The 26,781-nt window shown below is 44.3% G+C and overlaps 1 protein-coding gene across 1 annotated transcript in view; it reads left to right on the top strand.

Moving 5' to 3' along the window:
- MSH2 (mutS homolog 2) overlaps window positions 1-26,781 on the top strand; it is a 110,865-nt gene that overhangs the window by 25,585 nt on the left and 58,499 nt on the right. Inside the window, exon 7 of the mRNA XM_075863200.1 lies at window positions 20,081-20,280. Coding sequence (XP_075719315.1) covers window positions 20,081-20,280 — 200 coding nt within the window. The remainder of the gene's footprint in view (window positions 1-20,080; window positions 20,281-26,781) is intronic.

Here is a 26,781-nt window from a genome sequence, read left to right as displayed (position 1 = left end):
TGGTTTCTGTGGAAGTAAATATTTATTTATTGTGGAAAACTGGCAATTAGTGTTCAATTTCCCTGCAGTGCCCCCTCAGGGCAAATAAAGCATTACACCGTGCCCATTCAAATAAATACGTTGACACTGTAATACAGGACAGGTCCTCCAAAGAGAGAGAGACGCTCTTTGTAACCACTCTGGCCAAGAGATGAGTATCCTGAACAGAGGATCCACCACTATCAACTCCGAATTCCCTAATAGGATTTATGAAAATGGATTTTCTAAAACTGACCACCCTTTCTAAGGATATGCCTGTTAGGGATCTGCCAGGTACTTCATCTAGCTATACTCCTGGGATTAATCAATCCACACCTGAGGCCAGACCTGCTCGACTGACACCATCTCCCACCAACCAGGGTGGCAGGCTCAGGAGTGGGAGAGCCTATCGCGGCCTGGTCTCTCGGAGTTAGCTCCGCCCCCTGCCCTTTATTACCTGCCCTGTGCTCTCCCTCAGTGCTTGTAATTCTTTTGGATTCCTGGCCCCACTGCTGCTTGCTCCAGCCTGCTTCTGCCGTGCTTCTGCCTTGCTGCAGTTCTGCTTGACCTGCTTGCTTGCCCTGGCTTGCTTCTGTCTCCGTGCCTGCTCGGGTGTACTCACTTCGTCCTGGTCCTGACTGTTCGTTCGCCGCCCCGTTTCCTCGTGGCGTTCCGTGGCTACTGCCCCTTCCCTTGCGTGTTCCCTGTTTGTCTTCCTGTGCACTTAGCCAGCGTAGGGACCGCCGCCCAGTTGTACCTCGTCGCCTAGGGCGGGTCGTTGCAAGTAGGCAGGGACAGGGCGGTGGGTAGATTAGGGCTCACTTTCCCTTCACCTCCTTCCTGCCATTACAATGCCATCAATTTTATTTCGCCAGGCCACCCCTTTAAAGTCCCCGGATGTGTTGATTTAGAGTCAAAATGTGCCCGTACACGGTAGATGAGTCTGCTGAACCTGCCAGTTTTGGCGACACACCCCGGCTATCTAATGTGTCCTGACTCCCCTGCTCCCGCCCCCCAGCGGCAGGTGTTCGGAGAAAAGAAAGAGAGACCACCAGAGGTGTCTGACAGCGGCTAATTTCCATCTACCCATTGAAGACACATGCACGCTTGGCCAAGCGTGCAAGTGTATGAAGCAGCCTGGAGGAATAGCTGTCAGCTGAATGAGCGACCGCTTTCTTAAGTTTATGGCCACCTTAACGCTTGTTTTATGTGTGACACAGCTTGGATTTTTTTCCTCTCTGCTTCCTAGCCATCATGCTTGGCATCACACCTAGTTGCAAGCATCGGCTTTATGAAGCGTTGTGCAGGAATTCTCTGAAGTCTTGTGTATATAATGAGCGCGCTGTGACGCTTCTCGAAGCTTTGAAGTTCACCTGGGTCATATGGCATTGGTTTGCTTGTTATTTAAAGATGGAACTCGATTTCCAATTATAAAACTTGCTTTGTCATCCCTCATTTTGCTTTGCAGATCTAATTATTGTATAGTGGAGAGAGTCGTGTTCTGTAGAGCAATGTTTCATAACTCCGGTCGTCAATCACACCCAACAGGTCATATATTGATGATCCTCTAAAGAGGACGTCTCCGACAACCCGTTAAATGTGTCAGTTGAAGTCTCTTCCCGAGATCCCTGGCAAACAGCCGTTTTGGCTGGGAAGAGATTTGTCCTGCCATACGTTTCTCCTGCAGCGGAGGTTTACATGGTGGTCGTTCTGATGAATGGCGTCCATGTGATACATAGACGACTGAGTTTGCCAGATTTCTTGCTCATGGAGGAGGGTCTGGCGTATTGGAACCCCATCGATGACATCCATTTAACCCCTTCAATACTGCAGAAGTGTCTTCATTAGGGTATATACAAACAGGGGGGCTGCAATGGTGCAGCAGTGAGCTGCGTAGTAAAAACCATGGCACAAACCTCATGTATTGTGTTGCTGCAGTTTGGTGTTGGTGGGGCTCCCCGCCACACTATTACTGCCCTGTGTAAATTATACCCTTCGTGTTAAAAGTTCTCTATATGGAAATTTATTAGAACGTGTTCGAGGATTGGGGACTGGAGTTGTCAGACTCCTCTAGAGCACCAGGAACACTTTTTTTTTAAATTAATTTCCAATAGTTAATTAAATTGCTTCATTAGGCAGGGTTTACACGTTAGTGTGCCGTGCGGACAAACTGCCCACGTTTTACCGTGAATTGCTGCTGTTTAGCGATGCGGTTATTGTCCGCAATGTTTTTCGAGGTGAGCATTTTTTATACAGTGACTCTGCTGTAAAAACTACAGGCCTTTGACCGCATTGCAAAATGAGTGCATTTTCGGACCACGTGGCAAACTACCGCAATGTGTGAACACAGCCCAATGAGTGTTGTGTGAACTCCAGTGACCGATGTCTCGCCTTTTATAGGGGTTTAGGCCCTTTTCAGAGCACATGAACCCAAGTAATCATCTGGCGTTATGTAACGTGCCAAACGATAATTCCTTTTAATAAATAATTGCGTTCTGGTCCATATTGTATAGAATATTTAAGCTTGAGGAATATACTGTTATGTAGAGCTATATACGTCTCATAAATGCTGTCCACGCTGTATCCCCCCCCCCCTCCTACTAGTCGATATATCATCTGGATGGAATATAGTAACATAATATATGGGTTTGTCTATTCACCGTGAAATCGCTTCAATCTGGCATTTGATAATCCAAACAGTCTTGTAATCTGTCAATCAGCCCAATCTTTGGTCTATGCGAATAATGGAGACTTTTATTTTTATTTTTTTTTTCAAGCAGCTAAACCCTGAGTAGACAGCCGCGGTAAGCAGCCTGTATCAGGCATCATTCACTTCTGCGTAGGAAACTCCGTCAGGAGCCTCTGTAAAAAAAAATGCTTTCACAAAATAGCGCAGCATGCTGTGCTATTTTGTCCAGTAAAATGACAGACGACATGATGGAAACCTGATGGTACCCATTAAAGTCAATGTTTCCTAAGGAGCCATCATGCAACTGATCTGGCGTTTTCGTTGTTCTTCTCCTCTGACGAAAGCAGATGTGAATGAAGCCTTACTTACGCCGAAAATTTATGAATATCTAGTTTATAATATGGTCCAGTTTCAGACTGAAATACCACAAGTGTTGTCTTCCATAAGGCTTTATGTATTGTCTCCCTCTAGTGGTCCAAAATAAACTTAAAGACCTTCTGTTTTAAGAAAGCCGTGCTGTATCCCGAGAGCCAAATGGCTACGCCAAGAGCGGTGACCTCATTGAGGAGGATCTGTCATGGTGACACATCTTTTATAAATGAAGTGAAAGTTGGTGTACCTCCTAGTTATAAATGAGAAATCATAGGCTGCAGCACGCAATTAAAAGTCGTTTTCCCATCTTGGACGTTTATAGCACGTTCACAGGATATGTCATAAATATCAGATGGATGCGGGTCCCACCTCTGGAAGCCGCACCTATCTCTAGATCTGGTCCTCCTGATTCCCGTCATACTTTTTTGCTCTTGCTGCTTTTTAGCCACTGACTGACTGACGAGGTGGTCAGGAGTACGGAAACGGCTGAGCTTCGCTGTTTCCGTAAATTCCATAGAAGTGAATTGGAGTTATGTAAGAAGTGTAGCTGAGTGGGCTACGCTGTTTCTGTAGCTCCCGTGTACCGGAAACTACGTAGCTAAGCACTACACTCAAAGTTCATGGGTCTGATGGAGACAGCCGAGTAGAGCGCTCAGCTCTTTCCATCAGCCCCATAAACATTGAATGGAGCGGCATCACACATGCTCGGCTGCCGCTCCAGTCAGTCTTCCTCTCTGCAGGTGGTGCAGTGAGGAGAAACGGGGCTCAGGACCCCCGTTCTATCAGAGGGGCCCCAGCAAACGGACGTTTCTCACCTATCCTTTGGGTAGGGGATAAATGTCAAATTTAGGGACAACCCATTTAAAGCTTCTAGTAAGTAGTGCATGATTTTTCATTTATAAATGAAGGTACATTAACCGCTTCCTGACCAGGCCCATTTTCACGTTTTAGCCATGTGCCAATTTAAAAGCAAATTGTTGTTCTATTACTCTTCCAAGCTACATGTATCTGGTCTCGTTTTTCTCAGAACATATTGGCTTTCCATATTGTGTAAAAAAAAAAAAAAAAAAATTGATATATTTACGGAAAAAAATGTGAATATTATTTTAGGTGGTGATTTTTGACGTCTGGTACATGCCACTGGGTAAACACACCTGAATACATATTTTGCAAGGTCTGCCAACTTCAGCGATACCAAATGCGCGCGCGTTTCTTACACACTGGGCGCAAGGCGGAGCTTACAACGTTTGGTGCGCAAACTGGCTTTTGGAGAGCAATTATCCAAAGCTGGTTTGCTGACACCATACGACCAAGTTCATGTTGTGAAGCCCCAAAACACTGTTAAAGGGGTTTTCCAGTCCCAAAAAATTGATGGCCTATCCTCAGGATAGGCCATCAATATCTCATTGTTTAGGGTTCGACTACCGCCACCCCCACCGATCAGCTGTTTTGAAGGGGCCACAGAGCTTGTAAGAATGCTGCTGTCCCTACATTTCCATTACTGCTCACACTAAATTGCAAACACAATTGTAGCGGTGGTTCTCCGTATTACAGCTTCTCCCATTCAAGTGTATACTGTGAGCCGCCCCTACGAGTGTGTCAGCGATTCACCGTGTGAGCAGTAAAGGAAATGAAGGGGAAGTGGCACTCGTACGAGCGCTGTGGCCCCTTAAAAACAGCTTATAGGCGGGGATGGTGGGTGGGTGTCCGGCCCCCACTGAACGTATATTAATGGCCTGTTTTGAGGATAGGCCATACATTTTTGGGGACTGCAAAACCCCTTTAATACCCCCAAAATTACTTTTATGAAAATTAGACCCCCCCTCTCAGGTTATTCATTTAATGACCTATCAATGATTTGAAAATCTGCCGTGTAAAATGTCTGCAACATGTGGATGAGATTTGTAAACTCCTCTACTTGCCTTGTACTGTAATCCGCTGCAGACTTTACCTGCGCAAATCCGAAGGTAAAATCTGCAGCGAATCCACCACATGTAAAATCACCCTCTGGCTTGGGGGGCTACATGGTGACTTTGGCCGCGAAACAGGTCGCACAGGCAAAGATCGCTGTTCCATAGCCTACACAGCAAGTAATGAAAGTCAATGTGGTCGGGTTGCGACCTGCAAGTAAATGCGACGCGACAGTTTGGATTTCTTGCAACGGTCATGTCGCAGCAACTTGTGCGTTGTGACAACCACGTTGACTTTTATTACGTGCAGTGTAGGCTACGGGACACCGCAATCTTTGGCTGGGAGATCTGTGTCGCGGCCAAAGTCGCCGTGTAGCAGACGGACAAATATATTTATTGGAAAAAAGTTAGGGTCTATCCACACAGTGCGGTTTTGCCACGGTTTACCCGTGCGGCCAAAAAATAGATTAAAAAACCGCATGCGTTTTTTACCGCGATTTTTGAAAAAAAAAAGTACAAAAAACACGTTGTGAATACACCCTTACTCTTCTTCTCCCTCCAAAAGTTTATTTGGGAAAAAACGTTTCTGCGATCGCTGTGACAGGCTCTTAGTGATCGCATGACCAGAGACCACACTGAGTGGTCTCTGGATGGAGCGCCGTGATATAGCTGCCTCTAGACAGCTGTATCATGAAGCTCCTTACCGTTGGCACGCTAGACCTGCTGCCAGGAGCAATGTGATCGCTGTCACAGTGATCACCTGACCGCAGACCAGGTCCCTGGGTGAAATCTCTGTGATTCAGCTGTCTCGCATAAGCGCAGCTAGGAGGAGTAATGTGATAGTTGACCGGTTGTCACGACGTTCACATGACCGGACACCACACGGAGTGGTCTCCGGTTGAAGCTCCGTGATATATCTGTCTAGAGACAGCTGATATCACGGAGCTAAATGCCACTGGAGAGCGGCAAACCAGCTAAATCTGCAGGACGTTCCGGAACGTCCTTGCAGAGTAAAGTGAGCAGCGCGCGGACGGTTATAGTCTATGGGCGGTCCGCAGCTGGTTAAAGGAGGTTTTCAGTTTCTAGCAAATATTTTAGCAGACCGCAATTACAATGATAAAAATATCTTCCCGCGAATATTTTGTTTCTGATTTCTTCACGCCCTGACAACTTCAGGAGTTTAAAACACAATTTTGTTTTCTAATATTCAATAAAGATATAAATTCATGGCTTGAAACGGAGGGAAGGCGGCCTGGTCGCCAGCGTTCTGTAGAAACTTTCAGGGAGACTTTTTAGGAAGAGAGGAGAAATCCTTTACCCAGACAAATAGTGCCATACGGTGCCCACAGCAGTGCCATTCAATCCCCCCAGTAGAAGTCACTTACCTTCCCATGTTGCAGTGGAATTTATAAGCCTCTTTACAGTGTTTTGCAGCACTTTGGTGGCAGGGAGTTTTGGGTGAATGTCTTACCTTTGTGGCTAGTACTGAATACGGGTACTTTTACACGGCCTGAACGAGCGCTAATCAACTAGACCGCTATTATCAGTAATGTGTGGGGACTAGCGCTCGTTACTATGATCACTCGTTCCGATACATTTTCATCATGTTGCAGCACGTCTCCCTGTTTACATAAGATGTGCTGCCAACATCGATAATATTTTCGGCATTTAAAACGATACGATCAACCGATGAACGAGTGTTTGTTCGTACATCGGCTAATTGTTGCCCTGCTTACGCTGGAGAATTATCGAGAGTGAGCGTTCTGTGAATGTTCATTTGCCCGTTCATTGGCCGGTGTAGAAGGGCCCTTAGTGACTTTTATGTAAAATACACAGTTGCCTTTTAGGCGCCGTTCACACTGGTACTAGTCTCCTATGATTGTCTGGTTTCTACTGCTTTTTGGGCCCCTAACTAAACCCTCCTCTCACCCCGTCACTCCCCCTAGACAGGAGGTGGAATGGGGTCACAACCCTTACAAGGGCAACCCGACCGGGAGCCTAGCCCTATATTGTCCCCTAGAAGTCCCTATGCGCTTTCTTAATAAAGATCAATTCATCATGGGAACAAGGGATAGAACTACCGACTGGAGAGGCTGTAGTGAGTAAAGCTGCCATCCCACCCAACTATTAACATGACCCAACTAGATCTGTAGGCCGTAACGTCTAAGTTGCCAATACCCCTTTTAATATAATAATGTTTGTTGACGGTGATGGACATGGACCGGCACCATCCCCAGGCTGAAAGTGCTTTATAGCAGAACCCCCATCATTTGCCATATCTTGTTTACTCCAGTAGTTGAGTGGCGGTGTTATGAGAGATCATTCTTTCATCCTCAGGCTAGTATTCGCGCTTTGGTTTCACACCTTGCTCTGAATGACATGGGTGCGGCAGTTTCATTGTGTGAATATTTCTGGGTAATAAACCTGCTAGGTAAGCGGAAACAAAAGCTTTAAATATACACAACTTCTATAAGGGGCTTACACATTTCATATACAGACGAGCTCTGCCTTGGAAAATTCCTAATCATGTTAAAATGAACCTCCCAGTTACAACTACATTTTTTAATATGTTAAATCCGTCATCTCAGAAAACCTTTTTATTCCACCCGTCTTTCATAACGTACATCCAAACCCTTACTACATCCTGCCACCTCACTTCTCGATTCCGCTCTGTCATCAACCTCGAGTCAACAAAAATGCTGATACATGCCCTGATCATCTCCCGCCTAGACTATTGCAACATCCTTCTTTGTGGCCTCCCATCTAAGGAGCCTCACACACGAGCGTGTTCGGTCCGTGATATACGGTCCGTACGTCGGCCCCATTTCCCGGACCGAACACAGTGCAGGGAGCTGGGCTCTTGGCACCATAGTTATCTATCCTAGCGTCGTACATAACTATGATGCCAGGAGCCCGGCTCCCTGCACTGTAAGTACAGGAAATGTGGCCGACATACGGACCGAACACGCTCGTCTGTGCGAGGCCTAACACTTGCAACCCTCCAATCCACCCTCAACTTTGCTGCCCAGCAGATCTACCTCTCCACTCGTTCCTCTTCCCTTCTGCTAATCCCTTTACTTGCTACCCACTACACGTCAAAATATTAACAATGTCATACAAGGCTTTCCACAACCTGTCCCCACCATACTTGTGACCTAATCTCCTAATACCTACCCACACATACTCTCCACTCCTCACTTGACCACTTTCTTCACTCTCCTTTTATCTGCTCCTCACATCATCGTCTCAAAAGATTTCTCCCGTGCTTCCCCTTTACTTTGAAAGTCTCTATCCCAACACATCAGACTCTTCCACCATCCAAACCTTCAAAAGCAACTTGAAAACTCTCCTCAAAAAAGCTTACTACCTGCAATCACCCCGCCACAACTTCACTACCGGATGAGCAGCTTCCACCCGCCCCTACTGTCTCCGTCTCGCTTATATTGTAAGCCCTAGCGGGCAGAGCCCTTCTCTACACTTAGGAGGAATCCATGAACTTGAGGCCTTCACTGATTTCCAAAATGTGGGGCCCACATCATCCAGATACCTAACAAGAAATACAGCAAACCAAAAAAAGCAATTGAAAGCAATATAGCCAAATAGATATGAAAACAATCTTCACTTTTATTAGACCGCAGCAAGTAATATATAAAAAAAATAGGGCGCAGGTGGGATAGCCCGTACTGCTGTACACGGAAAACACGCCTCAGTACCAATAAAAATGTTGCATATATAAAGGGTGGAACAGAAAATATACATGACAACCCTCCCTATTTAATACCTGACCTATAATACAAATAGTATAAGTAAGATGGAGAATGTGATTCGCCATAAGAGGCATCTAAATATTCTAATATAGTAACCAGAGCCAAAAACACAGTGACTGGGCTACTTAGCCCTAAACTGAAAAATGTTCAATAGGTATAGTGGCCGAAAGGGATTAGATCACTTACCCCTAGACATGTTCACAATATAAGTGGCATCAAGGACAGAAAAAAAAGAACGTGTCCTCGACGCGTGTTTCACTGGCATGGCAGCTTTGTCATGAGATGTATTAGAGGACAGGCAATCATTAGGTTTTTTGCCTATATATTTTCTGTTACACCTTTAGGCCTCGTTCACATCAGCGTCTGTCTTCCGTTCATGTTTAACGTCGGACCTTTCTGTCGGGAACCCATGAACGGAAAGGAAAAAGAGAACCATAGCTTCCGTTATTACCGTTAATTTCGATGGCGCTGCTTCCGTTGAAAGTGGTTTGAGTTTCTCTGTTCCACAATGTTTCAGTTTTGTTGTCTGAATCCATAGCGCAGTAGACTATGCTATTGATTCCACCAAAAAAAAACCTGGAAAACTTGTGGAACGGAGACAAAGGGAAACCAATTGCGACGGAAGCAGCGCCATCGAAATCAACGGTAATGCAAACGGAATGCTATGGTTTCCGTTCATGGGTACCCTTGACGGAAAGGTCTCACGGAATCCATGAACGGAGCCCTGACGCAGATGTGAACGAAGCCTTACATGTGCAACGTTTGTGTTTTCTATGTAATGCAGTGTATTCGCTATACTTTAAAGCCCTATTTTCCCCTATCTATATAGATGCTTTTTGTGTTCTTTTATATTACTAAATGTAGTCTAATAAAGTGAAGAGTTTTTCTTGTATCTATTTGTGTGTTTTGGTTGGTGTGCTACTCCCTGTACGGTTGTCCTAGTGATATTATTAGGGACCGAGCAGGGATGAACAGGCTGCATTCTGCTATATATACATATACACACACATACACGGCCCGATGGAAATAAATAGGCAGCAGCGACCTCTGGCGACAAGCTGTATTGCGTATCACTAGATTATAGGTCTAGCAGGGAGTGTCCCCTCTAGTCTGAAAAGCCAGACTGGGATATTTGTATCCACATCAATGAGCTCACAGGGGACATTTAATATCTTTTTGTTTCTTAGTAAGTGATACTCTCATACTACATGTGTAATAAAGGGGTTTCATACAATTTACAGTTCTCAAATAACTTTGTAATGTACATTGTATTTTGGGGTCGACCTCCAAATGAGATTGTATAAAAACAACCATAGCCATGTAGCCATAGACCAACACTCACTCACTTTAAAGAGAACCTGTTACCTATCCTGACATGTTCATTTTTTACTAAATACTTGCATTTCTCATGAACTAACAATTCTGGAACATATGTTCTTAGAACTCTGTGCTTCCATTCCTCTGTTATTCCTCCTAGTAATGTATGAATAAATTGACAACTAGGTATTACCATTCCCCTTGTCAGGAGGCGTGTCCCTGCACAGTCTCACTCTGTCAGCACTGATTGGATAATGTCAGCCTGTGTAAGGACACACCCCCAACTGGTAACACCCACTTGTCGATTTATTCATAAATTTCTAAGAGGAGTAAGAATAACAGCACCGCAGAGTTCCAAGAAAAGATGCTACAAAATTATTTTATGGTGAATACAATTATTTACTAGAACAAACATGTCAGGAGAGGTGGCAGGTCCTCTTTAACCTGTTAACGCCGAAGGACGGATATTTCCGTCAGCAGCTGCTAGTTCGCGCAGAAGGACGGATATATGATGATGGCGCGGGTACTGTCACTGTACCCACGCGATCAGCGGCAGGAGCACGGCTGTTATACACAGCCTGGCTCCTGCTGCAACTGCCGGAATCAAAGCGCGCTCCGATTCCGTCAGTTTAACCCATTAAATGCCGCTTTCAATAGCGACAGCGACATCTAGTGTGTTTGACAGAGGGAGGGAGCTCCCTCTACCACCCCATCGGCGTCCCGCAAAGAAATCGCGGGGCGCCGTCGGGTTTCCATGGCAGCCAGGGGCCTAACAAAGACCCCCAGGTCTGCCTTCAACATCCGCCTATTAGGCCATGCCGGGGGCATGGCCTAATAGATTGCCTGTCAGTTTTACACTGACAGGCAATAATGCTTTGATATACTAAGTATACCAAAGCATTATATATGCGATCGGCACATCGCATAGTGAAGTCCCCTGGTGGGACTAAAAAAAAAATAAATATAAAGCAGTTAAATTAAGTTTGTGAAAAAAAAATAATAATAATTTACAGACACAATCAAATTAAAAAGTGGTTTTATTTAGTAAAAGTGTCAAAACAAATAACACATATATGGTATCCCCGAGATCGTACGAACTTGAACAATAAAATTAACACATTAATTAAACCGCCGGATGAACGGCGTCCAAAAAACAACGGCATAATTCTCTTTTCTCCCATTCCCCCCATAAAAAATTAAATAAAAGTTAATCTATAAGTCTTATGTACCCCAAAATAGTACTAATGAAAACTACACATTGGCCCACAAAAATCAAGCCCACATACGGCCACATCGACGGAAAAATAAAAAAATTACGGCTCTTGGAATGCGGCGATGCAAAAACAAGTAATTTTTTTCTAAAAGGGTTTTTATTGTGCAAACGTAGGAAAACATATAAAACCTCTACATATTTGGTATCCCCGTAATCGTGCCGACCCATAGAACAAAGGTAACATGTTATTTACGCTGTATAGTAAACGGCTTAAATTTATAACGTAAAAATAAATGCTGGAATAGCTGCTTATTTTCAATTCTCTCCTAAAATAAAGTTAATTAAAGTTAATCGATATATTATATGCATCCAAAATTGGTGCAAATACAAAATACAACTCGTCCCGCAAAAAACAAGCCCTTATACGGCTGTGTCGACGGAATAAAAAAAAAGTTACGACACTTGGAATGCGACCGTGAGAAAACAAAAAATAATCCTTGGTCATTAACGCGCAAAATGGCCTGGTCATTAAGGGGTTAAAAAGAATGCTATTTGTGTGGTACATGGATGCCAGCGTTCACCATAGAGGGGTTGTCCGCAATGTCAGTGTTTGGCCACTAGATGTCACAGTAGTGCAGATTTTCCACCAGTGTGTAGCAGAGCTTTTTCAGTTCAGGTTGCAGTATAGTGAATTAGATTCAGTGACCTACACGTTCTTGGGTCTATAACTTCGTTAAATCTTAGATTTCTATAATAATTATTGCTCAGGAAGATCAGTCAATCGGCTGCGATCAATTTGTTTAATCTAAAATTGAACGTTGGCACAGGCCGCAGTCCACGTTGTAATTTCTAAGCAGGCGGCGTCAGCATGCAGCTGCTTCACGTGGTTACGTTGATTTTCCTTGAGTCTGGTTTCCTTATAAAACTCTAAATCATCAGTAGACCAGTTGGTTTCCCATGAAAATCCTGTTAACCTGAAATGAGAGTTATGTTCACACAGTTTTTTGCAGGCGGCAAAAACCTAGCGAAAAACGCTTTCTCTATCTCCCGTTGATGCCAATGTGACGTAAACGCCCAAAGATAGGGCATGTCACTGCTTTTTTAAATCAATGGGAAGCCTTTTTTTTGGCGCATTTTCCAACGTGGTTTCCGCATAAAAAACATGTAAAAAAAACATTCCACCAAATACTTTTTACCTTGTTCTTCCACAACTACTGGACACTATTCCAATGATATGCACAAGTTTAGTGAAATATGATCTGCTCTATGGAGGAAAAAAAAATGGATATATTAAATACTGTTGTGTTTTTAGTGCAATTTTAGCTAAAGTGATTTTACTGGGAGTACGAGAATTATCAAAACTGCGTCAAGGAAAAAGTGGAGGAGCTGCTCATAGTAACCGTTCAGGCCGCTGCTTAATTTTAGCAAAAGGCTTCTGAAAAGCAAACTAAAATCTGGTGGCTAAAAACTTTTTTTCAAAATCGTACATGTTTTTTTTTTTTTTTTTTGTGCCATTTCTGTATTTTCCAAATAGTGTTTTACTACCTACGTTTTTTTTAATGCATTTTTTTCACAATGCAAATCATATGATTCAAAGATTGTGATGCAAATATACACCCACACACTTTTCCCTGTCCCTTCCATTATAAAGAGGAATAACAGTAAGTATTAAAATTAAATCTTTATTAATAGATGATAAAAAAATCTAAATACCGGCGAAACGCGTGTCGGGCGAAAAGTTATTTAAACAATCAACATTCATGTAAAGTCCTAAACCTAGCTAGGACCTAACCTTTAGTGTGTCCCACCTCTCCTCCCGGTCCGGCTTTCACGTAAGCCGCCAGGCCGTTCTTGCTCTGCACACGAGCGGAGTCTCTATAAAGCAGAGGAGCAGCACTCAGTGCTTCATATAGCCCGCATTCAGCCCGCTCCCTTTCACTGCTCTGTTGCTTTCTCCGTTCAGTACATGAGCGGAGGAAGATTTGTATTGGTGAGCAGGGTCCAGCGCTCTGCCATACAGCTGGACCACTAGTGGCAGCAGGTTTACACTGGGAGAGTGGCTTACGCTACAAGCCTCTACTTTACTTGCCCTGTATTCCTTATGCATGGTTTAGATAAAGCACCCAAGCATTGTATTTTTGACTACACTGGATTGCTCATCAACATATACCATGTAGCGTTGCCCAATCCGCATATCCTATACCATAGTCTCAGGAAATCCGCAACAGGGCCAACAGCTCACACTTTTTAGTGTATGTTCACACGCTTAGCAAAAAACGTCTGAAAATACGGAGCGGTTTTCAAGGGAAAACCGCCTAATTTTCAGCCGTTTTTTATCCAAACTCGCGTTTTTCGCTGCATTTTTTACGGCCGTTTTTGGAGCTGTTTTTCTATAGTAAACGAAAAATGGCTCGAGAAGTGACATGCACTTTTTGGCAGGCGTTTTTTAACGGCTGCGTAAAAAAACCGTCCTGTCGGAACAGAACGCTGTTTTTCCCATTGAAATCAATGGGCAGATGTTTGGAGGCGTTCTGCTTCCGATTAATCGGCCCGAAAAACGTCCGAAAATAAGCCGTGTGAACATACCCGTATAGTCCGGTGTCAGCACAGGTCTTTCCATTACAGTTTAGGTGAGGACAAGTGCCAAACTCCCAATCTATCATTCAAGGCACTTCTATTTATGCCAAGGTGATGACTGTAGTCCAGCACGGTTGGGCAAATATAGGACAACAGGGCCAACTGTCCCTATAGAATGCAGAAATAGGGATCTCTGCGTTCTCAAACTCACACCAACTGTTGATTTTTTTTTTTTTAACTATCAATAAAGATTTAATGTTGATACTTCCTGTTAGACACCCGCACACTTTTCCACGTTTCCCTTCCATTATACTGTTCATTGATTGGTGGTGAACACCTTGTGTGGTTTTAGGCATAATTAGTGTTTACAATTTGGAAGGCAATCGCCAACTCTCCCTATAATATATTCCTCTTTGCCGCAATTCATGATTTATCCTGGAGAAAAATAAATGTCAATGTGGTTTAATGTTTTATGCAGTAAAGAAAAACCTATGGAGGTCTATGGTAGAAAAATGCCTCTAACTTACGCCACTGAGCCAGAAAATGCAAGTCAAAAGAAAAAATGCCACCTAAACAAACGCTGTTGTGGTAGTTGTTTGTAGTGTGTTCTGTTTCAGCGAACGCCTCTCATGTGAAGTCACCCTAAGGCTCAATGCACACGATGCGTTATTACGTGTGGCAAATCTGCAGCACAATCCAGTACCAGCAAAGTAAATGATTTCAGGAATTCTCATGAACACGCTGAGGTTTTCTTTTTTTTTTTTTGGCACGTAAATTGACCTGCGGTGTGTATTTTATAATCCGCAACATGTCAATTTATCTTGAGTTTCCGCTTGCGAATTGTATCTGCCTAAAGCTAAGGAAAAACGCACCAAAATCCGCGGCATGAAAACGCACCAATTTACGCATCAAAGCACGCGATTAGGTGCAGTTTTTACCTGCGAATTTCCTGCACTTTTGATGCGTATCTTGCGGCGGAAAATATGCAGCGTGTGCATGTAGCTTTAAAGTGTAGCTAAACGTTTGACAAACTTCTGACGTGTCATAGTGACATGTCAGAAGTTTGGATTGGTGGTGGTCCGAGCACTGAGACCCCCACCAATCTCTAGAACGAAGCAGCTGAAGGTCTGTTTTGGCTTTTTCTGGAAATAAATCTATCGGTGTACGCACTCAATAGAAAGTCTATAAGCCCGTACTCCGATACATCGGCTTTCCGAAAAAATCTGAACAGACACGAAGCGACTCGGCGCTCACACGAGACCTTCAGCTGCTTCGTTCTAGCGATTGGTGGGGGTCTCAGTGCTCGGACCACCACCAGTCCAAACTTCTGACATGTCACTATGACACGTCAGAAGTTTGTCAAACGTTTAGTTACCCTTTAAGGTGACCACCTGTCCTTTTTAAACGTTATGGGAATTATAGATATGGACTAAAGTGCTCTGAATATCCGGTTGATCTGAGATTTAAGACATTACTGAGTGGAAACCCCATGGAGGGCTGTGCGGCTCTTGATACACCACGTTAGACCCAGCAGGAGACTTTTCTATAGCCTGTGTTTTGTTTTAAGCTTCCGACAGGAGATCAATACAAGACCGTGATCTGCCCTTTTCGGTTGATATGTAGAAAAGAACCCGTCCTTACCAATCACGAGTGTGACTCTTCTCTGCAGACGTTTTCCAAGGTTGTCCGGAACGACGTTTACATGGGGGGGTATTGTGTCTATTATAAGCGCGCGCGTTTGCCAGAAGTGTACTTTTTGAAGGTGTTTCCAAGATAACATGGCTGCTTTCTTACAAAACATCACTACATCTGTCCACTCCATTCACTTCAATGGAGCTGAGGTGCAATACCAGACTTGCCCCATGGACAGGTGTGGTGCTGTTTTTGGGAAGAAAAAAAAAGCCGCCATGTTTTTCTAATCCTTGACAACCCCTTTAATATCTTCTCTTAAGACTTTAGCATTTAGGACCGGACTCTTCAGCTAATGTAGTGATTGCTATAGCACCAGCAGTGCGATATATCCGCTCCTGTCAGTGATCCATCGCAGAGGATCACGTGATCCCTCTCATTGCTGAATATGGCCGAGGGATGACTGCGGGGCGGAAAATCACATTGTGCTCATTACCGTAAATTACACGCTTTACCCCGCCCCCGTCCACCTCGGGGGGGGGGGGGGGGGGGGGCTGTGTGATATCTTTATTTGGCCGTCATAAGGAGAGCTGTAATAGAAAATTGCTTTTTAGCTGGATTTTTTTAGCGTCGCTATAGTTCTGTTTCCTGCCACAAACCCAAAAAAATACTGATCTGTAAAACGACTCCCTGTGCGTCTATTGTCTGAGAGCTGAAAATTAGAATGAATGGGAATGAATATAACGCGCAGCGGATTATGTTGGCGTTCTTAAAGTAACAGTAAATATATAGGATTACTTGTGAGGAGTTTTCCTTTCCACCTTCACTAATATACACCTCTTTTTATCAGCACTTTTCCGGTGTTTTCTGCAGGATGATGTACGTGAGCACTGACTACTATATAAGAGGCGTGCGGCTCTGACTCGTTACTAGAAATCCATTCTGTGTTGTGACTGCAGTCCTCGCGCTCCCTCCCTCTCTGCATTGCAGTGTGTTTTTAGTGGAGCCTCGTGTAGGAAGAAATGACAGAATCAGAGCTGTCTACGGGGTTTATTCTCTTAGTGGAAGGTTCTGCCCTGTGTCTCCTAATAGACGTGTGTATGAGATACGTCCGGATCCGCTCTGCCGGCTGAATGAAACCTTTGTCCTTGTGGGCTTAAAAGGACTGTATTATTTTGTAGGTTCGTCCACAAGCTTCGAGGAGTACGGATTATGTGACACAGACGGGAAGCCGTAATAGTAAAATGTTGTCACAATCCCCGTCCTGTCTCCTCTTTTTCTGCTTCGTGTTTATTTTGTTTTAGGCTTCGTTCACATCTGCGTTGTGCCTTCCGTTCTAGCGGACCCGTCAGAGGACCACAAGAACGGAAGTAAAAGCTCCGGCTCCGTTTTGTCAGGTTTACGTTTTTTTGACTGAAGCAATCGCGTAGCCTGCCGCGCTATTGTGTCCATCAAAAATGACGGAATCCTGATGGAAGGGACTTACTTTTTTTTTTTTTTTTTTTTAAAGCATTGAAGTCAATAGATGAAGGATATAAACTGATTTTCCATCCATTTGTATCGGTTATGCATTACGTTTAATGGATCCGTTTTGATTTCAATGGTGACGGAGCCGGTGCCTGTGGTTTCCGTTTGTCCCTTTTGTGCACCGAAACTGTCGTTTTGCCGGAAGCAATAGCGTAGTTAACTACGCTATTGCTTCCGGAAAAATGACGGACTACGCTGTTGCTTCTGGCAAAATGATAGATCCGGTGCACAAGAGACAAACGGAAACCGCTGGCTTCCCACGGTGTCCGTTTGTGTCGGAAACCTCAGACAAAACTTCAGAACGGGATCCCAACGCAGATGTGAACAGAGCCTGAGCGGTAAGGGCCTGTTCACATCACCATTCGCTTTCCGTTCCGGGGTTCCGTCGGAAGTTTCCGTCGGGTGAACCCCGCAACGGAAAGTCAAACTGAAACCACAGCTTCCGTTTCAGTCACCATTGATATCAATGGTGACGGAAACATCGCTAATGGTTTCCGTTCGTCACCATTCCGGCAGGTTTTGGGTTTTCCGACAAAACGCATACCGCAGTTGACTCCTCTATTGATTCCATCGTTAAAATGGAAACCTGCCGGAATGGTGACTGAAACGGAAGCTGTGGTTTCACTTTCCGTTGCGAGGTTCACCCGACGGAAACCTCCAACGGAACCCCGGAACGGGAAGCGAACGGTGATGTGAACATGCCCTAAAGCAAGAAGGATTTGAAGAGAAAAATCGATCCGTTAAAAACAAAGTATAACTGATGACAAACTGACAAACGGAACGGAGACAGGTTTTTAATTGGAATTAAAGAAATGAGAAACCCCTATATATCTATATATATCTATATATATCTATATATATCTATATATATCTATATATATGGCGGCCTGTAAAAGCGAAGCACTGTAGATACGAGCTGTCGTGGATGTCATCAGTCTGCGTGTGCAGAGCATTGAGAGAATGGGCGATCATGCAGAGCAAATGCAGGGAATTTAAAAATGGGTTCCTTACAAGTCCTTGTGATCCACATCTGAAGGTGTTAATCCCAACATGGGTAGTCCCTAAAAAGAAACAAAATGTTCCTTTCATGCGGTTTCCTTTTACCGCTATCTCAAAAAATTCTCCATGTGTGGCAAAGCATTTTGTAATTCTCTGGCTGAGTTTTGTTGCCCGACCTACACATCATGCGCCTGTACGCCGGCAGGAATCCGTCTATCCTTACTGTAAAAGAGACCGCGTTTGCTGCAGCAATTTTCCGAGGAACCCCTGTTAAAAAAATAAATAAAAAATACCTCTGGGGAAATTCTATAGAGTGAACCTAGAGGCCCAAAGTCTGCATTAGCATTTCCCAGTGTCCCTATGACAATGCTTCCTGTTCTGTGCTGCGGAAGTGTTATTTGGGCATAGGGCCACATTTACGAATACCGATGTAATGGGTTCACGCCTGCTAATGAATTTGAGAACGCATTTTGCACGGTCTGAGAGGCACAAAACATATTTGCCGCATTGAGCAGGTTTAGATTTGTGCCGTTTTCCGGCTTTATACTTAATAAATTTTACTAAAACTGCATCTCCTTGGAGACCACGCCGTCTTCTCGCCACTTTCCAAATTTAGCAAGTGACGAGAGAAGTTGCAAATTTGTCGTACATTTTACATCAACGAAATGTTTGTCCAATTACACCAAAACCTGCTGTAAACTGCATGATGTGTGGATTAAAATCCCTATCAATGTCTACACACTGACCAGCTTGAGACGTAGTAGTATGTGGACATTGATGTGGATGTTGACATAGCACAACGTTGGCAATGTATGAGGCTACTGTACCCAAAAAGCGGTGGGTTATGGGCTTGTAAATGATATGTAGGATGTGTTGACTCATGAGTAGTGTGGGGTTCTTCCATGCGTTAAAGACCATTTTACATAATACTTTCTTAAGGTGGCGCCAATCTAGAAATTCACTTAACTAGGTCATGTGTCTTCAGCTGCATGGACTCCATACAACCATATGTAGAGGATACGTGACCAGTCAGAAGTGTGGAGATGGCCCATGGACAGTAATTTACAGACATACGAAGCAGTGCCGGCCAATCCTCGCCCCATTTATCAGGTCGCTAGATGACTGGACAGACGGGCTCTGATTTCTCAATCTCCCGATCTTGAGTCACAGGGTTTTTCCTGCACATTGCAGTCTCCCATTAGTTGGTCGCTGTTGCTTGAAATAACTGGCTCAATATTCAGAGCAGAGCGATCTATAGTCCCGCTGCTCACGTAAGGTGCCCATACACATCAGACGAAGGTCGGCTGAACCTGCCGAATTCTGCGGGGCGGCCAACCATCTAATGGGTGTTTTGACTCTCCCGACAACAGATGTAAGGGGGAAAGAAAGATCGGTCATGTTGGATTTCAACATGCTCAATCCTTTTTTCCTCGCAGAAGAGGGTGTCCGGTAGCCGCTTATTCTCCTCTCCCCATTGAATGCACTGTGTATGGGGAGGGGTCTAGGAGGAAAAGCTGTCAGTCGACTGAGCGTTAAGTCTGAGGTGTTTGTCCACCTGGAGACTGGACTCGCGCAGTATTGCAGCGTTTTCTTTGGTATTTCTCACGCCTTTTTTTTTTCTTTTTAAGTTCTAAACACCGTGGGCAGATGTTTTAATTTTTAAGTCTATAGTGAAATGTAGACAACGCCACCGTACATGCAAAGCGTTCTTGGTTTGTGGCATTCTTGGGGTCATTGGCGTTTTTCTTTCACAACCCAACATGCTCGATATGGCGTTTTTCCGTAGACTTCTTTATAAGACTTAAAAAACGCCATAAATGCGTGTATAAAATGTTACAAAATAAAATAAATACTGCCAGAAAAAATGCATAGAAAAAAACACCTTACAAATCCCCTGAGTGATGGAGGCCGAAGAGGCAGAATGGTTTTATGGTAGACGGCAATGGGTGCAAAACCTGTTCAGTTGTACTGGTGTTACCCATAAATCTGCTTATAGGGACATTCTGCTAATTATATGATGCAGGGAAGATTACACAACGCTGACATATTCCGTCATTCACAGGTTGAACCTGGTGGAAGCGTTTGTGACCGATGCTGAGCTCCGGCAGTGTCTGCAGGAAGATTTACTTCGTCGCTTCCCAGATCTTAACCGCTTGGCCAAAAAGTTCCAAAGACAAAATGCAAACCTGCAAGATTGTTACCGACTCTACCAGGCTGTGAACCAGCTGCCAAGTGTCATCCAGACCCTGGAGAAATATGAAGGTAGGTGTCAATGGGTAATTCTGAATTGAGATGAAATACATATATATTAGTATGTATGATGTGGTCAGCTATACGTTCCGCACAGCCAAAAACCGCACTGCAAAACCATATGCGTTTTCGCCGCCGTTTCCATGCGAACTGCAAAACCGCGGCAAGTCGCAGTAAAAACAATTGTTTTGCAGTGTAGTTTTCAGCTGCGCGGCAAAACGGCACGGTCTGAATACCCGCTTGCTTATTAAGAGGGGATGGTTGTATTGCTTTGTAGCCACTCAGTGGCTTGGAGATCCGTGTGACACGTCCTGGAAAATCCATAGGCCCCAGGAGGAGTGAGCGGAGACCGGACAATACCACGAAAGCTTCATCTGTAACAATGATACTTGGACATACGTTTTTGTTAAATTATTTGTTGTTTTAGATGAAAATTCTATATAATTCAGGTAAAAAAGGATTATGGAATAGTGAATATATAAGCATTCAGTTTGTAAGGCGCCCTGCAGAACTAATATTTTAGCTTTCGGCTGGTACGTTGTGTAGAGATACCTTTCTTAACCGTGGCAACTTGGGTGAACGTATTTAATCATTGAGCGTTTCAGGGTTGACACTGACCGACATTCGTTCCTTGCTGATAGATCTTAAACTTCCATTGATTTTAATGAATGTTAATGCTCTGGCAGCGACTGCTGTGACTGGCGTTTTGACAGCTGGCTTGTTTCTCCCTTCACTTAAAGTGGTCATAAATATAGAAGTATTAAGTACTATTTAATGGAATGCTAAATGCAAAAAAAACAAATGTCCCATCCGCATCGCTTAAAACACCCGGTAGTTTACTAAACTTTTATTGTAGCTCCATAAAAGAAAATGTCAATGTTTATGGAGATTATCGACCGTGACGATATGTGCCGGAAGAAGGTTTCCTTCACCCACTTGGCTTTAAGGGGATTTTTGTCTTGTTTGTTTCAATTCCTCACCATAGCGAAGTTGTATAAGTGAATGGGCTTGAGCTGCAATACCAGACTCCACCTGTGCATAAGGTGTGGCTCTGTTTGTGGAAGAAAGCAGCCAGGTTTTTCTAATGTTGAACACCTTTTAAAGGGGTTGTTCAGTCCCCAAAAAATCATGGCTTATGCTGTCCCGCCGAGATCTGATGGTTTGTCCGACTTTAATCTTTAGTGCATCCTGAGGCCTCATTTACACGAGTGTGCGTTTTGCGCGCGCAAAAAACGCCGCTTTTTGCGTGCGCAAAAGGCACTTGACAGCTCCGTGTGTCATCCGTGTATGATGCGCGGCTGCGTGATTTTCGCGCAGCCGCCATCATAGAGATGAGGCTAGTTGACGCCCGTCACTGTCCAAGGTGCTGAAAGAGCTAACTGATCGGCAGTAACTCTTTCAGCACCCTCGACAGTGAATGCCGAACACAATATCGCGTAACTTGTTTAAAAAAAAAGAGGTACGTACTTACCGAGAACTTCCCGGCCGTTGCCTTGGTGACGCGTCCTTGGTGACGCGCCTCTCTTGACATCTGGCCCCACCTCCCTGGATGACGTGGCAGTCCATGTGACCGCTGCAGCCTGTGCTTGGCTTGTGATTGGCTGCAGCTGTCACTTGGACTGAATTGTCATCCCGGGAGGTCAGACTGGAGGAAGAAGCCAGGAGTTATCGGTAAGTCAGAACTTTTTTTTTTTTTTTTTTTGACACGTTCACGTATATTGGAATCGGAAGGCACTGTCCAGGGTGCTGAACCAGTTTAACTCTTTCAGCACCCTGCACAGTGACTGTCTCCTGCCGAGTTCGGCCGAACCCGGTAAAGTTCGGTTCGCTCATGTCTAAGACACTCCGTTCGGATGTTTGTAAACAGAAAAGCACGTGGTGCTTTTCTGTTTACATTCAGTTTGACAGCCCTTGCGCGAATCACGCAGTTCGCACGGAAGTGCTTCCGTGCGGCATGCGTGGTTTTCACGCACCCATTGACCTCAATGGGTGCGTGATGCTCGAAAAACGCACGATTATAGAACATGTCGTGAGTTTTACGCCACGCACTCGCGCAGCGCAAAGTTCACGCATCGTCTGCACAGCCCCATAGAGTAATATAGGTGTGTACGACGCGTGAAAAGCACGCGCGTCGCACGCGCGTATATTACGCTCGTGTAAATTAGGCCTAAGGCTTGGTTTATACATAGCTTATTCCAATCTAGCCAGAATATTTGTCTGATCTACTCTAAAGAATTAAAAATATATAAAAACAAAAATCTCTTATTAGCACAGTGCTTGTATATAGTAATCTCAGAGACCCCCCCCCCCCCCCCCATTATGGGAACAGCGAGCGTTTGTTGCTTTAGTGGGAAAATAGTTCTAATGGAAGTAAAATATCTCGTCTAAATAGGCAGCTTATATGAGGAGTTATTCTATCCTAGAAAATGTAAGTCCGTACACCACTTGCTTGGCTTTCCAAGGAAAGCCGAACCGAAGAGGCACAGGACTCACCCGAGCACTTCTCCCGCTCCGTTTTAGCGATCGGTGGAAGTCTCAGTACACTGACCCCCACTGATCAAACCTTCTTCTGACATGTCAAAAGTTTTTTAAAAGTTTTTGTTACAGTTGAAGATAAATGTTTCCATCGTGTTGTTGCTCTGTACCCCCAAAACTGGCCATACGCTTCTTATAGTTGTCGGACGAACAACTCCACAATTAACTTTGTCAAGCGTGCATTTATTTCAGTGGAATAGGAGAATAAGACGCTGACAGACCTCTGGCTGCCACGTATCTCCTGCAGGACTAAAGGGGGTTTTACACTTGGCGATTATCGGGCAGGCAAGCGTTCATGGAACGATAATTTCTCTGTGTAAACAGGACATCGATCAGCAAATGAACACGCAAATTCTCGATCATCTGCTGGTCGTATCGTTTTACGAAAGTAAAATATTATCGTCGTTGACCGCACATCTCCATGTGTAAACAGAGACATGCCCTGCCGACATGATGCTGTATGGGGACGAGCGATCGGCGTAACGACCACTCGTCCCCAGCCATAGCTTCGTGTGACCGGAGCAAACGAGCGCCGATCAACAATGTGATGTTGATCGGCACTCTCTGCATCGGCCAAAATCAGCCGGTGTAATAGGGCCTTAAGGGATCAGGCATGTTGAAATCAGACCCCCATACACATTAGCCTGTCAATCCTGTGGATATCAGCGGATTTGGCTAACGTTTATCTACTGTGTATGGCCAGCACATAAAGATGATTAACATTGATGTAAAAGTAAACCTTCCCGATGCCGAGACAAAGTGTTGTTCTTGTTTCTGCCTTTTCCTTGGATTATTTGTGAGTTCTCTGCGGGTTCATTATTCAATGAGATACATTATGTCGCCCATTAAGAAGAGTTAGTCATTGTAAGTGGAAGTGCTGATCATCTATCATGTCCTGGATTGACGTGGTGTGGCCGGGTGTGCCGTCCTCAGAGACATGGATAATAAATTGAGTTGTTAGACCAGGCAAGCATCCAACCGAAATGATATTTTTTTTTGCTTTTGTCCTTTACTCGTCCAACTCTACAAAAATTATTATATTTTTTTTTTTAGAAAAAACACTTGTCATGTTTTCTGTAACCTTGAGGTTCGTTGCACACAAACGCTCGGAAGCATTGGATGAGCCGGCAAGTGGGAAAATGAGCATTCCTTTATGTATTAGGTGGCTCATTTCCTATATCCAGGTTTTCAGTTATTTCTATTCAGTTTTCAGTCTAGCATGCTAATATTAGCAACGCTGGTGACCCCGGATCCCAGAGACTTTCTATTTTCTTATAAAATTACCCCCCCTCCCCCCATACATCATGTCAAGGGAATGAGAACATAGTCAGGATGTACAATCAGGAAGCTTAGTCAGACATTGTAGGAAGGAAGACGAGACTTAATATAAAGGTGCATGGACAGTATTAAAATGCAGCTACATTGAGGTTCTGCGGGCAGATTCCTGGTAATGGAGGCCAATGTGAACTGCGTGTTTGCCGGCGACATTAACTGTGTAAACAAGACTAACATCCTCAGAGGGCTGTACGCATCGCTTCCTCTACAGCAGCGTATGTTAGAGGGGTTGTCCAGGACTTTAAAAAAAAAAAAAAAAAAAAAGTGCTAAAAGCAAAAAAAACCAAAAAGCAGCTTCCTGGATTAAAAAAACCTCTCCATACTCGCCTTGTTCAACCTCCCGATGCTGCGGTGGTGCCCGCTAGTTCTTGTGATGGTGTGACGTTCATGCTACTAGAGCAAATCACTGGCCTCACCAGTCACGTGCATGAACGGCACACCATCACAAGTCAACAAAGACTGATTGAACTGGTGAGTATTGTTTGTTTTTTGTGTTGCTTTTTTTTTTTATCCACTTTTCTGTTCTTAGCATATATTTGATAAAAGAAACAAACCCTTTAGCTATCCCCTTCAGTTTTCGCAGATCAGTACTGCTGTCTATTGGGGTCAGGTTTTTTTTTTTTTCATTTTAGGGGTCGTGGATCTAATTGGTTGGGGTCTGATAAAGGGGTCATGTGCATTATTCCAGCATTGTTAGGGGGTTGTTTTGCAGTTAGTGGCCTAAAAGGGCAACATATATCTGTAGAAAGTTTGGGCTATCAATGATTTTTGGCTTTGTGTTGTTGATTTGACCATGCTAAGGACGCGTCACCTGGCCACTGTGAACATGCGCAGCCCGCAGTAGCGACATCCCCACAGCAGTTAGGTGTAATGCAGTCTGTGTGGAGCACGGGTTAGGGTTCCAATGTGGGGTCTCTTGTTTGGGCTTCCATGGTATGAAGGATTTTGGGAACCACTGAATTAGATTAGTGCCCTATAAAATCATTACTAGTGAATGTAATTTCACTAAGGAGCCTCCCAGAGTGTTAGGCCTTATTCAGAACGTAGGGAAACCCGGACGAGAAAAAGGGCAGTTTTTCACATCCGCATTGCCCCCGCGTGGCTCCCGTTTTCACGGATCCCCATAGACTTGAGTCTATGGAGGGATCCGTGAAAACTGAAGAAAATAGGACCTGTTCTATTCTTCAATGGACCCTTCTCACGGTCTGTTGAAACAGTGGCCCCATTGAAATACACGTGTCCATGTGAAGGACGTGGTTTTAAAGGCCATCACCCGGACGTATTCCATGTTCGTCTGAATAAGCCCTTATACAGAGGGTGGTGTGTGGATCATGTAACGTGCTCTCCACAACTCTTAAGATAAAGGATTCGCAGTCTGCATCACATTCACAGGCTGGCAGCATGTTAAGTCTTAAATCTATGTGTAAGGGGATTTGGAGCTCTATTGCAAAAACTGATCTCTAATATATCTCTGATGTCTGATCGCCAGGGTCTGACTTCTGTGACCCCCGCTGATGTCTAGAATGGAGTTTCGGTGCTAGGAATGCACCGTCACTCTCTCCTGTTGGTTCTGCTTCACTTTCTCGCATGGTCCGCCCAACAGTCAATGACGGACCAGGCAGCCCGCTGGAAAAAGTGAAGCGGAGACAAAGTTGTACATTGTTTTCTTAGCTCATTGGACATTGGTGGCATATCCTAGTCATATACCATCAATGTCTATCTCGAGACAACCGCTTTGACTGACCGGTAGTTGCAATACTGAGGACTCTTACAGAAGCTGAATATTACACTGGAGGTTCCCTGTCATTGAACAGCCACCATTCTGCAATTAGACATCGTGGGTTTCGTCAATTTCGTGGTTTTGTTCGGTAATAACCACTGTCGTTTGTTTAAAGCCGAGACAATTGCTGGATTACTTGGTCTCCTCTGTATAATTTTCTCTCTTCGCTGTCTGCCAGCTTCCCATCTGCGCAGTGCGGTCTCCGTATATATTCCTCTTCATCCTCGGCTGATGTGTCTCCCTCGCCGGTACCTGTCAGATGCATTGAAAGCCATTTACACTGCACGTTACAGAAATGCTTTGTTTTGCTAAATGAGCTGCTGAGTAAGTGATAGTTTATAAAGCATTTCATCTGCTAAGCGGCGCCCCCCATGGTGCAGACTGAGGGTTGCCGCAAATTACCGATAAGTGATCTTGATTGGGTCAGTTCAGCCTGCCCTGATACCTGTTGTTGGCTGCATTTATCTACCCCCGTGGTGGTGTTTTTCCGGAGTGGGCAGAATCCAGCTTCTTTTTTTCATACATTACCTGGATTGTTTTCACTCGACCACCACAATGATTTATTAAATATTATAAGGCTGCGGTTTTATTGCTGGATAACATTGCTGCAGTCATATGGGATGCAATATATCTCCATGTCCACAGCGTTTATGGAGGTTTCTATGGGGACCATTCATGTATATTTTAGAACTGTAGCTGATGTAGCGTATACGTATTACATATTTTTACGTACTTTTGCGGGGTTATGCTTTAAAGAACAGGTTTTCATTGCCGTTTTTTCACGGCATTCAATGGGCAGCAGGTCATAATGGGTGGAACATTATTTTAAAGGGTATTCTGATGGTAGCAATGGTGGCGGTCCA

This window comes from Rhinoderma darwinii, chromosome 4, assembly GCF_050947455.1.
Source record: "Rhinoderma darwinii isolate aRhiDar2 chromosome 4, aRhiDar2.hap1, whole genome shotgun sequence".
In the NCBI taxonomy this organism is placed as follows: domain Eukaryota; kingdom Metazoa; phylum Chordata; class Amphibia; order Anura; family Rhinodermatidae; genus Rhinoderma; species Rhinoderma darwinii.
Note: the sequence above shows the minus strand (reverse complement) of the source record. Positions and strands in the feature narration are given on the sequence as shown.